The sequence below is a fragment of the Daphnia carinata genome, chromosome 6 (assembly GCF_022539665.2).
Source record: "Daphnia carinata strain CSIRO-1 chromosome 6, CSIRO_AGI_Dcar_HiC_V3, whole genome shotgun sequence".
Lineage (NCBI taxonomy): Eukaryota > Metazoa > Arthropoda > Branchiopoda > Diplostraca > Daphniidae > Daphnia > Daphnia carinata.
The window spans coordinates 85012-98120 of record NC_081336.1 but is presented as its reverse complement, the minus strand read 5'-3'; the positions used below and the strand labels follow the sequence as shown (position 1 = coordinate 98120).

Here is a 13109-nt window from a genome sequence, read left to right as displayed (position 1 = left end):
TTTTTATCTCCTCAATGAGATGTTTTCAATTTCTTCACTTGGCCTTTTGATTCGAAACACTTTGAAAAGCGAAAACGATTCTGAACCCGATAGGATTTTTTTTTTTTTTTTTACCGTGGCGTGAGCAACAACCAAAAAAAAAACAAAATGTGGGGAAACATTGAAAACGAATGGCAGCTAAATAATGAATTAAATTTCAATTTTTTTTTTTTTAATGGAGGGGATGAAACTGACGACATAATCGAAATCCACCTGCTCTTTTAAAAATTTTAAATCTATTGAATAGTAGACGGATGTTTTTCGTAGTGCCAATCGACTCTGCCGAAATTTCCCCCCAAAATTTTTTGTTTTCCTTTTTTTTTTTTTTTTTTTTGAATTTTCTTCGGCGGCAAACTCCACTAAAAAAAGGAAGAAGACGATATGGAAAAAAAACGAAGCAAAAATGGGAAAAAAAAAAAACGGTTTTTTTTTTTCAGGTGTGTCACAAAGGTCAAAAACTAGCAGCTAGTAAAAACTAGCTAGAGTTGAGTAAAAGCAGTAATAGTAGCTAACTACGAGGTTTCATTTTCATTTTTTTTTTTTTTATTTCTCCCATTTCTTTTTTCTTCTTCTTTCGATTCGTTTACGCGCAGTCCGTTCATTTTGTTTCTCGTGCGTTTTCCACCCTGGGAATGGACACAAAGAAAAAAAAGGGACAGACGGAAATGTTGCAAATTCGATTTGATCGATTTTTCTTCGAACGAAATCCTAAAAGGAAAAAAAAAAAAAAAAAATGGATAACCCGTAGATGTAAAAGCAGAGAAACGTTTTCATTTCAAAATTTTGCGGATAAATGAGAGAGACATCAAAAATAAAACAAAAACGAATAGGATGTTGTTGGTAGTCTCGACGTAGAGCAGAAAACAGAGAATTTTTAACGAAACCCATTTTTATATTTTCGTGTTTTCTTTTTGTTTGTTTTTTTTTTACCCCATCCTCGTGTGTTGTCGTTTCCTCCCGAAAAAAAAAAACAAAAATTTTTTCACGCATTTCATTTTTTGCAGCCTGAACAAACCAAAAAAAAAAAAACAGAAAAAAAAAATCGAAAAAAAAAAACAAAAAAAAAAAAAAAAGAAACATGAAAATGTTGAAAAGATTTCAAATGACTTGACGCCATACGACAAGAGGAAGTGATTTAAAAGAAAATCATCTCGCAAAAAAGAAATGACTTTAATTTTAATTAGAACGAGTTCGTTCAGTTAGGCAAAATGAACTCTTCTCTTCAATAAACTATGCAAAACAAAGGAAAACCCCATTTTACAAAAATCGAACGTTTTTTTTTTTCTTTTGAAGGTAGTAACTTAAAAGAGAAAACACTGTTTAAAATAGATTTTAGAACGAAAAATTGAGATCTTCTTCGTGTGTGAAATCAGAGAAAACGTTTGAGGCGCCGATATCAAAAAAGCTCCTTTTTTTCTCTCCTCCTGATTGTTGTCGGTAGTTTAAAAAAAAAAAGGAAATAGAACCCCTCCCTCGAAATTTGAAAGTTGAGCGTCTTTTTTTTTTTTTTTTAAAAAAAACACCGCCTTTTTTTTTTTTTTTTTTTTTTTATTCGTCAAGAAAGAAAAACCAAAATTGGACAACGTCGTTTTTTGTTTTTAAATTTCAAATTTTCTCGCGCCGCCAAAAAGAAAAAAAACAAATTATTTTCAAATATTTTGATTTTTTAATTGTTTTTCGCTCTTCGATCTCGTCACCAGAAGAACACGTGTGCGTTTATGTCATCTTCAATTATTCAATTCTTTTTAAAAACAAAAGAGAAAAACAATGACAAGAACATGAAAGAAAAATTGTTATATTTCTGATCCTATTCCTCTTCTCTCTTGATCCTTCGTTAGGTGAAACCTTTGCGTTTAGTGTGGCCGCATCAAGTCAAATGAAAAATTTAAAAAAAAAAAAATACAAATAAAAGAGCAATCCCGATGATGACGAAAAATGAGCATAACACGAAAGAATGAAAAACAAATCATTCAATTGAAACAGAAAGACCCCCCCCTTCTTATTCTAATGACATTTTCAATTTGCCAAATTGTGTTTTCCTTTTTCCTTTGAAAATTTTGTTTTTGACTTTTTTTTTTTTTTTTTTCCATCATCAAGTTGGGAGAGTGTTTTCTGTGTCGTGTTTCAATAACAAAAAATGTTTGAACGTAAAAAAAAAAAATTGTAGTTGGAAATTTGCGGCCGGTAGCTATTCCTCCTCCACATGTTTTTCCCTTTTTTTTTTTTTTTTTAAATTTGTTCTTCTTTTACGTGGCAATAATTCATTCGATTTAATGACCATTTCAAAACAAAACAAAAATCTTTTTTTTTCCTCCTGAAAATTGTTGATCAATTGCGCGTTTTGTTTTGCCACCTCAGAAACCATTTTTTTTTTTAAATTAAATTAATTTTAAATGCGTCAAAAGCTCCTCTCCCATGGCCGATCTTTCAAAAGCGGCCCGATTGGGAAGGGCAAGGCTCATTTGCATTCTTGCCCCCGCCGAATATAATACGACCACCACCGCCACCGACTCGACTGACATAACAACAAACACAACAATCTCCTGAAATCGAATCGCGAATTGTTTTTTTGAATTCAATCCCTTTGGATCCTATTCCTCCCTTTTGTAAAACCTCAGGATTGTTCCCACTCCCCTTCTGAAAAACAAATTTGTTTTTTTTTTTTCGTTTGACAAAATGTTTGTTGTGTGTGCGCCCCCCGTGTGTGTTTGCTATTTTCTTCGTTCGTGCGCGCGTGCGTGTGTGTGTTTTCACATTTGTTACAAAACACGGAAACGATCGTGTTGGGTTTTTTTTTTTGTTTTTTGGGTGTTTTTTTTTATTCATTTATTCCTCCTCCTTCATCCCCCCCCAATTAAATTTTTTTTTCTTTCGGTTGCCAAAAAAAAAAAAAAGACAAATTTGAATTTGACAAAAAAAAAAGCAATTTTTTTTCCCGATTTTTATCTCTACATTTTTTTTTTTTTTTCTCTCTCTGTTTTGTGGTCAAAAAAAAAAATTCTGTTTTTCACTTGTTTTTTTTTTTCTCCTCCTATCCTTGATGCCGTTTGTTGAAAATGAATGGGCAATAAAATTGACAGCAATAAGCACCTTCGTTTTGCACACTCGTCTTTTTACTTGGGCCAAGTTTATCGTCCACCTCGTTACCGTTCTTCATCACACTAAATCAAACCGTTACCGGTGAAATAGAGCGTTAATTTTTTTTTAAATTTAATTAAATCAAGGAGAATATCTTCATCGGAAAGAAAAGGTAAATTTAGATATCTTTTTTTTTTTTCTTTAAAAACAAAACAAAAACAATTTGTTTGTTTGTTTTTTTTTTTTTAAATGTGACAGTTGGGATGACAGAGCCAAGTTCCGGATGTTTGACGTCGATTTATTTATGACCATCCTATGTGTGTGTGTGTGTGTGTGTGTGTGTGACGAGAGGCAACTTTGTTTGCCTTTGTGGGCTGCGTGAAAAAAAAAAAAAAAAAAAAAGCCACGGAAACGGGACAGATTTCCAGCCGGATTCATCACCGAATGGACCCCTTTCTACGACCATCCATTGTCAAACGTAAGCTGGTCCAGACCGCAAAACAATTACGGCTAATTCAATCGACATTCAAATTGAAATCACAAATCATCTTGGTTTCTTTTATTTTGCATGCGGGAGAATGGAGCTGCATCCGACGTATGAGAAAAAACTGAACGCCATTCAAACGTAGAGGTAAGTCAAAATGAAATCCAATGATCTACAATTCTATAAGAGAGAAACGCTAACACAAGATATCCATCGATGAATGTTCTCTTATTTATTTATTTATTATTATTTTTTTATGATGTTGTAACAGAAAAGAAGTTACCATATCTGGCCAACTTCCGGATCACTGGAGCGTACGAAAGAGAAGCAACACACAACTTTTATCTCGTTCTCTCCTCCTCTCCTTTTATATCTACAATTTTTTCATGTGGATACTCTGATGTAGTTGTATTCCATTGCGTTCATTTCTATTCACTTTTCGCATCTTCTTCTTCTTCTCCTTTTGATCGATCGTTCCGCACTCGATGCCGCCCACCTCCAACACAGAACATTCTGCGTTCAAAGTTGAAGTCTTTACTTAAGGATGAAGCCCCTATTTGAGTGATGAACCAACGTCATCGAACAAAAAAAAAAAAAAGAGGAGGCAAACGAAAAAGATAATAATGAAAAATAAAAAAATCAGGTTGGATGACGTCCAGGAAGATGTCCCTCTTTCTTGGTGGAGTCATCCAAAAAAGGGAGGAGTTGAACCTGCTCCTGGAAAAAAAAAAAAAAAGAAAAAGTGGAATGGATCCATAAAGACTTTCTATCGGTTCTATGCTGATGTCAGCGCCATTCTTTTCTTTCTATAGAAATAGATGTATACACTTCATACAAACCCTCCCTCTCCATCTCCCTCCTTTATTTTTTGCTTTGGATTCTTTGACTCTTTGCTGGGGCTGCATCCGATTTATCGATGGCATGTAATGCCCTCCTCCTTCCATCCTGGGCGAGGTGCCAATCGCTCAACCTGCCTACCACCCTCCCTCCCCCTTTTTCTTCTTTGGAGGACGGGGGGTTCTGCTTAAGTTAAAGTTCATGGCTGCTGGTTCTAAACCCGTAATGAAGGGAAGCTATTGGCTAATGTCATTCATCGACTCTTGTTGGACTGGGATTGAATGCCTCTGGCCTATTGTGTTCACGTGAAGAAAAAAAAAAAAAATAGAGAGGGAGGGGGAGATATCCGCAGCTGTGATGAATTCAGTTAGATCAGAAGGATGGGGGGGATCCTCCCATTTTGCTGTCGTCGGGGAAATAGTCTTAATCGAAACCTCTTTTTTTTTTATGATGCGCTCACAATGTAAAGGCGATCCCCCCCCCCATAGTTTGATTCAATTCCAGGCCACACATTTTGTTTTTTAAATTTCGTCATCTTTAATGAAATTAGGTCTTGTAAACCACTTTCATTCGTCTATATACGATATGCAAATCAACAGAAATTGAGGAACGTTAACGAGTCAATAGCCCCCCCCCCCCCTTAACTCACTAATGCATCTTGTATACTTTCGAAAAATAGATGGATGCACCGAATGGAATGAAATCAGAAGAAAAAAGGGGGGGAGACGTTACGTAGCGATGTGTCACCGGATTGACGGTCATTGATCATCAGAAAAAAAAAAAAAAACATCGAAAGATGTATGTATCTCTGTTGTTGTGTGTTTGGCCATTGATCACGTGATTTTTACACCAGCAAGCGGAGGAGGGGAGGGGGATTGTCAGTCTCTTCCGCTAATGAAAACAAATGAGGCGAAAAGATGTTTGCTGCACATCCGCAACAACCCAAAAAGGCAAAAGTATATCTATCTATTTTTTATTGTTCGAAGGCATGTCCAAAAGGAAGCGAGAAGCCATTCTTCCGGATGGATGTCGAAAATAGTAGACGAGTAGCGTTTGTTTTTTTGTTTGTTTTTTTTTCCGTTTGTGCGGAAAGAATAACATCGTGATCGGTGGGGAAAAGGGAAACTCCTGCCAACATCCATCAATTCCGGTTTTTGTTTCACAAATAAAAATCGATTCATTTCGTTGATTTACATCGAACTGAAACGATTTTTTTTAAAGAAAACAAGAGACTCCACTAGAAGCAAAAATAGAAAAAAAAAAACAAAAAAACAAATGACTGATAAACGTTTTTCTTTTTTCATTTCTTGACACATTGAAGTAGCAGTTGTTATTTTTCCTCTGAAAAAAAAAAAACTGGAAGCATTCCGGGCGTCTCGTAGAACGAACGCTACCCGGAATGCTTACGCTGGCCCGACGGTGGTGGTGCTAAAAGAAAAAATGAAAAAAAAAAAAAAAAATTGTCTTTAAAAAAAAGAAGAAGAATGCGTTCCACTTGTGTTGCAAGGTGGAATAACAAGAGGGAGGGCAAACGGCATATCATCCTTGGTGCATGTGCGTGATATTTATTTATAAAACACCCGAGAGCGCGCACCCCCAGACGGGAACATGCCATCAACGAACCGAACCGCAACCGGCAGAAACAAACGCTGTCAGGAAAAACAACAAAATAAAAAAATATTATGTTTTTCTTTTCTTTTTTGTTTAAAAACGGCAGAAGACAGGACGGGATAATTTAAGAGAAAATCCCTCCCTCCCTTTTTTTTCCCCGAACGAAAAGGAAATGTGTCGACTAGAAAATGTTTAAAAATGCATCGACATTTCTTTTTTTTTTTTTTTTTTCTATTTTTGTTTAGGTTTCGATCCGACAATGACGATACATTTAGTGCATCAAGTCAGAAAGCGAAAACAATAGATGCGCTTCTCTTTTTTTTTTGTTCCGCTCCATCCATCATCGTGTTCATTTAGATTATTTTTCTTGTAGCGAGATTTCGTCATTTTTATGCGTGCGCCTTCGCTTACGAATTTTGGCAAAAATGTTAAACTGGACTTGACGCTTCGCACGTCAATAAAAAAAAAAGAAAACCCTAAATAGAACGTTGGCTGTTAGTATATAAATCATCTTTCACCAATTGACTTTGAACAGTTAAAAAAAAGAAACTTGGAGAAGTTTAAACGTCGGTCAGTGCACACACATTGTAAGCGGGCCCGTAGATAAATAGGCCCATTAAAAAACGAATCGCATTTCAACAATAAAACAGGAGCCAACGTGTCTGCTTCTCTACCGATATTCTATTTATACTTAACTTTAACAGCGGAGGGTCAAAAATCATTTTTGTATGATAATAATAGAAAAAAAAAAAACGATCCATCCGGATCCTTTTTGGACTGCTTCTGTACGTGAAGGATGATGGCGTCGAAAGTTTTTCAACATTAGAGGGGGTGGGTGGTTGCCAACCCCTGCCCTCTTTTTTTTTTTTTTTTTTTTTTTTCAATAAAAAGCCGATAGGAAAAAGAAAAAAAAAAGATCATAACATGTCGGATCCACATCCTAGCTCATAATTCTTCCGCAGCCGCTACTCGTGTACCGAGGAAGTCTAAGTGTAGGGAGGGGGGGGGGGGGGAGTGTTTGCTCCGTCATCGTTCCAACACCCTCGCCGATCTGATAAACCATCACGTCGATATGTGTGCGTATAAAATACGGTGAGAAAGAGTCTTTCAAAAAAGAAAATATATAGATCGATTTCATGTGATGGCCATCAAATGTAACATGCCTTTCTAATCAACCAATGCGATCCTAGAGTGCGCTGTCGACGCTATGACGCAATAAACAAAAGACAATCGAAGTGCAGAAGGCACAGAGAAAAACAATCGGCGACAATCATGTCGTCTTTCAAAGATCTTCTTTTATTTTTTTTTTTTTGCTGTGTGTGTGAGTGTTGTGCCTTTTGGACGACAGCCATTTTGGCTGCCGTTGCCGATCGTTTCCGTCGTCCACTGTCCTCGTGAATTTTTCTTCTTCGTAATCGAATCGGTACGTATACACGAGGCAAAAGAGGATTGTAATGACCATCTTCTTGTATTCTATTGATTTCTGAGTTGCACTTTGTGATCGATAATATTCTAATGTCTATGTAAATATCGATGCAGTCGTGTCGATCGACACAAAAAAAGTACACGCATAACTTCTCGTCTTGATTTATTCTTATCGAAATGTTTTTTTTCTTTTGTCGTACTTTTGTTGTTGTTGTTGTTGAATCGGAAATTTATACGGAAAACTGGTGGGAACAAAACTTGATCTTTTATTCTAAAAGATACATAAAAGTGATGTCGTAATACTGTGAAGAATAGTATAGTTACTATTATGGATGATGATGGCTGTCGTTTTCAATCGGTGATCATCCGCCATGCAAATGATCGGTTTCCCTCCCCCATCTTTTTTTTTTTCAAGGAAAAAAAAAAAGGGAAGTTTTTTTTATGGTCTGCGTTGATATGGTGATGTGGCTGGAGGTTATTTTGCAGAGGCCTCCCTTTTATTTTGAAAAAGGAAAAACCATCAATTCACGTTTGCCGGACGATTGGCCACGACGAAAAGAAACCATCCAAAAGACTTTTTCGTATTTTTACGTTCGTGAATAGTGAAACAGAAAGTTGAAGGGTTCGATCATAAACGTTTCGATGCAGCCCCACCCCATTTCCTTTTTGCATTTAAAGTCTGTTTTTTTTTCTTTTAAATACGTATGAGAAGCTCTTTATTGCATCAAAAAATTGTTGATCTGAAAATTGAAATCCATTCACCACCTATCTGGTTTTCGTCTGCATTTTCGTGGCATTGTCATCAACGTGACGTTGCCACGAAAGCATTTTGGAGATACGAGTACATAAGCCATAAGCATTCTTCATCCACTTTACGATGATTTCCTTTCGTTTTCGTTTTGCTTGTTGTCATTTCATTTTTCTATTTCGAGAAAGGAGAGAGAGAGAGAGAGAGAGAAGGGGATTCCTGACGGATTAATGAGGAAGCAAATCATGTCTGGAGGTATAGAGCCACTCATAGAGGGCAACATGTACGGCGCACACACACACACATAAGGGAGGGCATTTGAGATGTGGCAGTTGACAGCGGGAATGGCATCCGGACGGCTTGGCATATCCTCAACAAGAAAAGTCTTGCCTACCCTTCACGTCTTCTTGTGTTTTCTTGTCGAGTCAAACAGGCAAAACGAGAAATACCAGTTCTGATTTATAATAATTGATTCATTCGTGCCACTGGGGGTGAAGATGAGGCAACGCAGCACACACCAAAAAAACGCAGAAAAACTGTTTTAAAAATACACCCGACATTCGAGAAAATTGGAAACCTGGAAACCATCAAACACAACAACTACTTAACTAAGACTCGAGAAAAATGCAGAACCAAATTGAGGAAACTCTTTTTTTCTTTCTTCAGACGTATGCCACAGCAGCGAGACAAAGAAATAGCCAAACAATTCGATGCACGTCATAGACATCCAGAGAACTGCATGCTCGGGAATGCCAACCGTTGCACGTGTAAAATAATACGAAAGAATCTTTTTACTTTTTGTCCCCCCCCCCCCCCCCCATCGTTGGGATAGTGTCTAAACGAGTAGAATCTGTTGGCTAGGAATAAAAACATGTGATGCTGACGTGACGTCAGAAACCTGTTTTCATAAATTCATTCCTACGAGACTAGACGATAGGTTTTTTCTTTCTCGTTATCTACATTATGCCGCCATATGGCTGTGTCCGAATTGTTTCACAATATTATTAGGAGCTTTCTGTATACATTAAGATAAAATCATTGTCTCGATTCGTGTTCTGTGGGCATAAATTAGTGCAAACAATTTGCCGCTCGTGTACTGTGTATTTATTCAACGTTTTGTGATTTCAAGGATCGTTATATATACGCACTAGTAGACTTGCTGAGACGGTAACATTTTTGACAGACTAATTGGAATGGATTTTTGTAGAAAGACGACGCCATAATTCGGTCATGTGACGCGTGGCTTATTTTGAACAGCTTCCAGATTCTCTTTTTTTCCCTTCCTGCTTTTTTGTTTTCTTGGGCCGTGTTTATGAATAATAAACTTCCGAGATTTGGCCGGTTAACGAGCTAGTTGGAATAACCGGCAAGGGACCAACAAAAAAAGGAAAAAAAAAAAAAAGGGCAATGAAACCCGCACACGCATAACTACATATTACGGGTGAGTAGAGGCATCAAATTAAACGGTACCACAAGGATTTTCCCCTTCTTTTTTTTTTCCTTCATTTATTTCTTCCTTTGTATTGTTAAAACGTCAACACACTCTCATGCTTGCATAATTTTTCGTCGCTTTCTATTAGGCAACAAAGTACGTGATTCTAAAATAAATGTCTTAGATAATAATGTCATTGTCTAATTCTTTTGTAGAATGGAGTCGGGAGGCAGTCGTTCGTCTCGTTCGGGACATGGCCCTAAACTTCACATTCCTCAGTCTGATTTAATGTGCAAGACAGGTTGTGGGTTTTTTGGAAATATCGCGTGGCAAGGATACTGTTCAAAATGCTATAAGGAATATTTCCTACAGAGACAGCAACATCAAGATGCCTTTGCCGCTTCACCATCTGGTTCGATAAGCAGGAAGTACGTGGGATACCACCCGTCATTCACCAGTAAATTAATGAAAAAATTATTATTTCTAGAGTTGAAAGGTCAATGAGCGATGCCAGCACTTTTTTCAACAAACCCGAGCAGAACTCTTCTACGCTCCCTCGTCATGGCTTTTCCAGGTTTGAAGAAAAGAAACGACACAATCAGGAAGTGAGGACGACAGCTGTAAAATCCCTCTTCCGTAAGACACCCACAAAAGGTGTGGGGAGCCCAAAGTCTCGAGACAGAAGAGCCTTGAGTCCAGAATCCCACACGGCAATTGTAGACTTGGATCAATTCCTCCAAACACTTCCGCAAAATGCTGCCCATCATGCCTACAGTTTTTTGAGAGTGCAAGCAGAGAAACTGGATCGGTTGGTATCCTCTGGTGTTCTCACTCCCTTGGATTTGTCTGATAGGGTTCATAACATCTATCAGGTGTTTGATGACAAGCTGAAAAATCATTCAGGCTTCTTGGGTATGTATTTGGCCTTTATTTTATTCAATTTTCGAATAATAATGACGTTTCTGAAACAGATATGACCAGCAGCTCCATGGAATCTCTATTGGATCATAGCGAGCGCTATTTGACGCGATTGTTGTACAAAAAACTCTTTTGCCCCCCAAACTGCGATGACGAAGAGCGTGATTTGGCCGTTCAGAAGCGTATCCGCAGTTTGAATTGGATATCGGCTCCGCTTCTTGACTGCCGAATTAACGAGCTCGATTCGAAAGTGCGTGACATTCTCGAAAAGGCCATCACGCGTACGTTTTATCCAATTAAACAAACGTCTGAATTCTAAACGAGTTATTTTTAGATCTCATTGAAATGGACGGCCAAAGAGCACCTCAGGACAAACTAGCTTCTATTATAAATTGCAGCAAGTTGGTCTTTGAAATGCTTGGGTTGTCCAACAGTTCAAATGCTCATCAATCAAAAACACGCACTGAAGAGTGTAATAATAGCGACCAAGGCCAAACTGGAGAACTAAAGGAGAATGACGTGAATGATAAAGAGGAGCCACCTTCATCAACCGTTCACAGCTCACAACCGGTGAGTGCCGACGATTTCCTACCGGCACTCATTTACGTTGTCTTGCGTGCAAATCCACCACGCATCCATTCCAATCTCAATTTCATCACAAGGTACACGCGATAAGAAGACTCATTCTTTTTTCAAAAAAAAAGTTTTTTTTTTTTTTTTTTTTTACGCCAACCTATTACCATGTAGATTTGCCGCCCCTGGTCGATTGCTTCAGGGCGAAGGTGGATACTACTTTACCAATTTGGTATTTTATTTTCCATTATAATTCACGTTAATTAGTGTATAACGATTTGCCCCCTTTTATTGGGCGGTTTCCCCGGCAGTGTTGCGCAGTGTCCTTTTTAGAAAACCTGACGAGCGATTCACTGGGTCTGTCAAGCGATGAATTTGATCGTTACATGAGTGGCAAGTCCATCCCTTTTGCGTCACTTCAAGCCGGTGTTATGGTGTCTGAGGTATTGAAGAAATTTCATCAAATTTTTGTTAATCGATTGCCTGGAAACATGTTTCATTCTCAGGGGTTGCGACTCATGTACCAAAACATGTCGACACTGTCGGAGCTCCGACACAAGCAGATAAATCTACAACAGCAAATACTTGAGCTTAAAAATGATATGGAATCCTTCAACGTAAGATTTTAAGCTCTTGCGTTTTATCGTTCGTTCTTGTTATCACTGTTGTTTATTACACATTTTTGACACAGGAATGTATGAGCAAGGAAGTGGGCGAATGTTTGCAAAGCTTTCCCGTCCAGATTCGGGGCAAACGAGCCCCGGTCAAACCCGATGAGGTGCAGCCCGAAGAGAGCGATACCCTCAAGTTGTTGCCTCCCCCATTACTCCCTCATAAAATCAATTCAGAATCGCCTCTTCCTCCGTTGGTGGAATCGATATCACCCAATTTAGAACATCTCGTCCCGGCCAGTGCCGCCGTGGTTGCTCCCGGGGGGCAGCCGCCATCACATAAGCATGCCCGAGTGGCCGACAGTCTTCAGGACGGATCACTCCAGGAACTCGATCTGTTTGCTCTTAATGAATTGTCGATAAATTGCTCGTCCTCTGGAGAGCCAAACAATCTGGAGAATGCCGACGATGACCCTTTCAATTCCCTTTCGCTGACTGTTCAAGGCCGTATCATTCCGTGTATTCCCTGCGACAACATTTCCCCCACTGGCCAACAACCTCCACCCACCAACTAACCACTCGAAAGGATCGCTAACGCTTCCTTTGTTTTTGCTTTCGGTAGTTTTTTTTTTGTTTTTTGGAATTGAAAACAGTTAAAGGGACAAGGAATTCAATCGCGATTCCTATTTGCGAGTTTAACTCTTCGTATTTAAGTAACCTAACGATTGGAGTGTTGTGCTTTTTCGTAATCTTTTGGTCAGCATAAAGTGAAACGATGATTGCCGGACAGCTTCACATCTGTTTCATTTCCCTCTTCTCGTTCTTGTTCTAGTCTTTTCTTTTTATTGCTATCTTACTGCTGCTGTATCCTGCCCGAGTGCTTCGCCAACTGTTTCGCCAATTCCCTTCTTTCTTGTAGGGAATTATAACGAACGTGTAATGAAAATCGTTGAGTGTTCCAGTTCAAAGCTAAAAAGATGACAGTGAAACTGTCTGAATTTTTGTTAACAAAAAATTCCGGGTTCTTGGCAATGTTTGTTCATTCGTGCAGAAGAAATGTTTCAAGGACATGATAAACATCGCGAGAGTGATCCAATAGAACGTTATGCGTTTGAGAATTAAAATCTATCACTTTTTTTGTTTTTATTGTGTGAAGAATTATTTAGTTTGAATATTAATCTTATTTTTTGCAAACATATTTTTCCCAGGTACAGAATTCATAGTTAACAAGTTTATGTCTCAGTTTTATTTTAGGTGAACAACTGGCAAACGAGCTTCACATCCTTTGCTTTGGACGGATTCGCAGGGTGGTTTTTCAAGGTTCTACGATTTTGAGCACTTCATAGTGGTTGT

At 38.2% G+C, this 13109-nt stretch overlaps 2 protein-coding genes across 2 annotated transcripts in view; both read left to right on the top strand.

Annotated features, from left to right (window-relative positions):
- The first annotated feature begins 1222 nt into the window (after positions 1-1222).
- LOC130689400 (lactosylceramide 1,3-N-acetyl-beta-D-glucosaminyltransferase-like) overlaps positions 1223-13109 on the top strand; it is an 83999-nt gene continuing 72112 nt past the window's right edge. Inside the window, exon 1 of the mRNA XM_059495851.1 lies at positions 1223-1232. The gene's annotated coding sequence lies outside the window, so the exon portion shown is untranslated. The remainder of the gene's footprint in view (positions 1233-13109) is intronic.
- Positions 9715-12868, top strand: LOC130690795 (rab5 GDP/GTP exchange factor-like). Its single transcript, XM_057513671.2, has 9 exons — positions 9715-9810; positions 9870-10082; positions 10142-10566; positions 10626-10853; positions 10907-11234; positions 11320-11377; positions 11457-11588; positions 11652-11762; positions 11837-12868. The coding sequence occupies exons 2-9, from the start codon at positions 9871-9873 to the stop codon at positions 12329-12331; spliced, it is 1989 nt and encodes a 662-aa protein (XP_057369654.1). The 5' UTR covers positions 9715-9810; position 9870; the 3' UTR covers positions 12332-12868.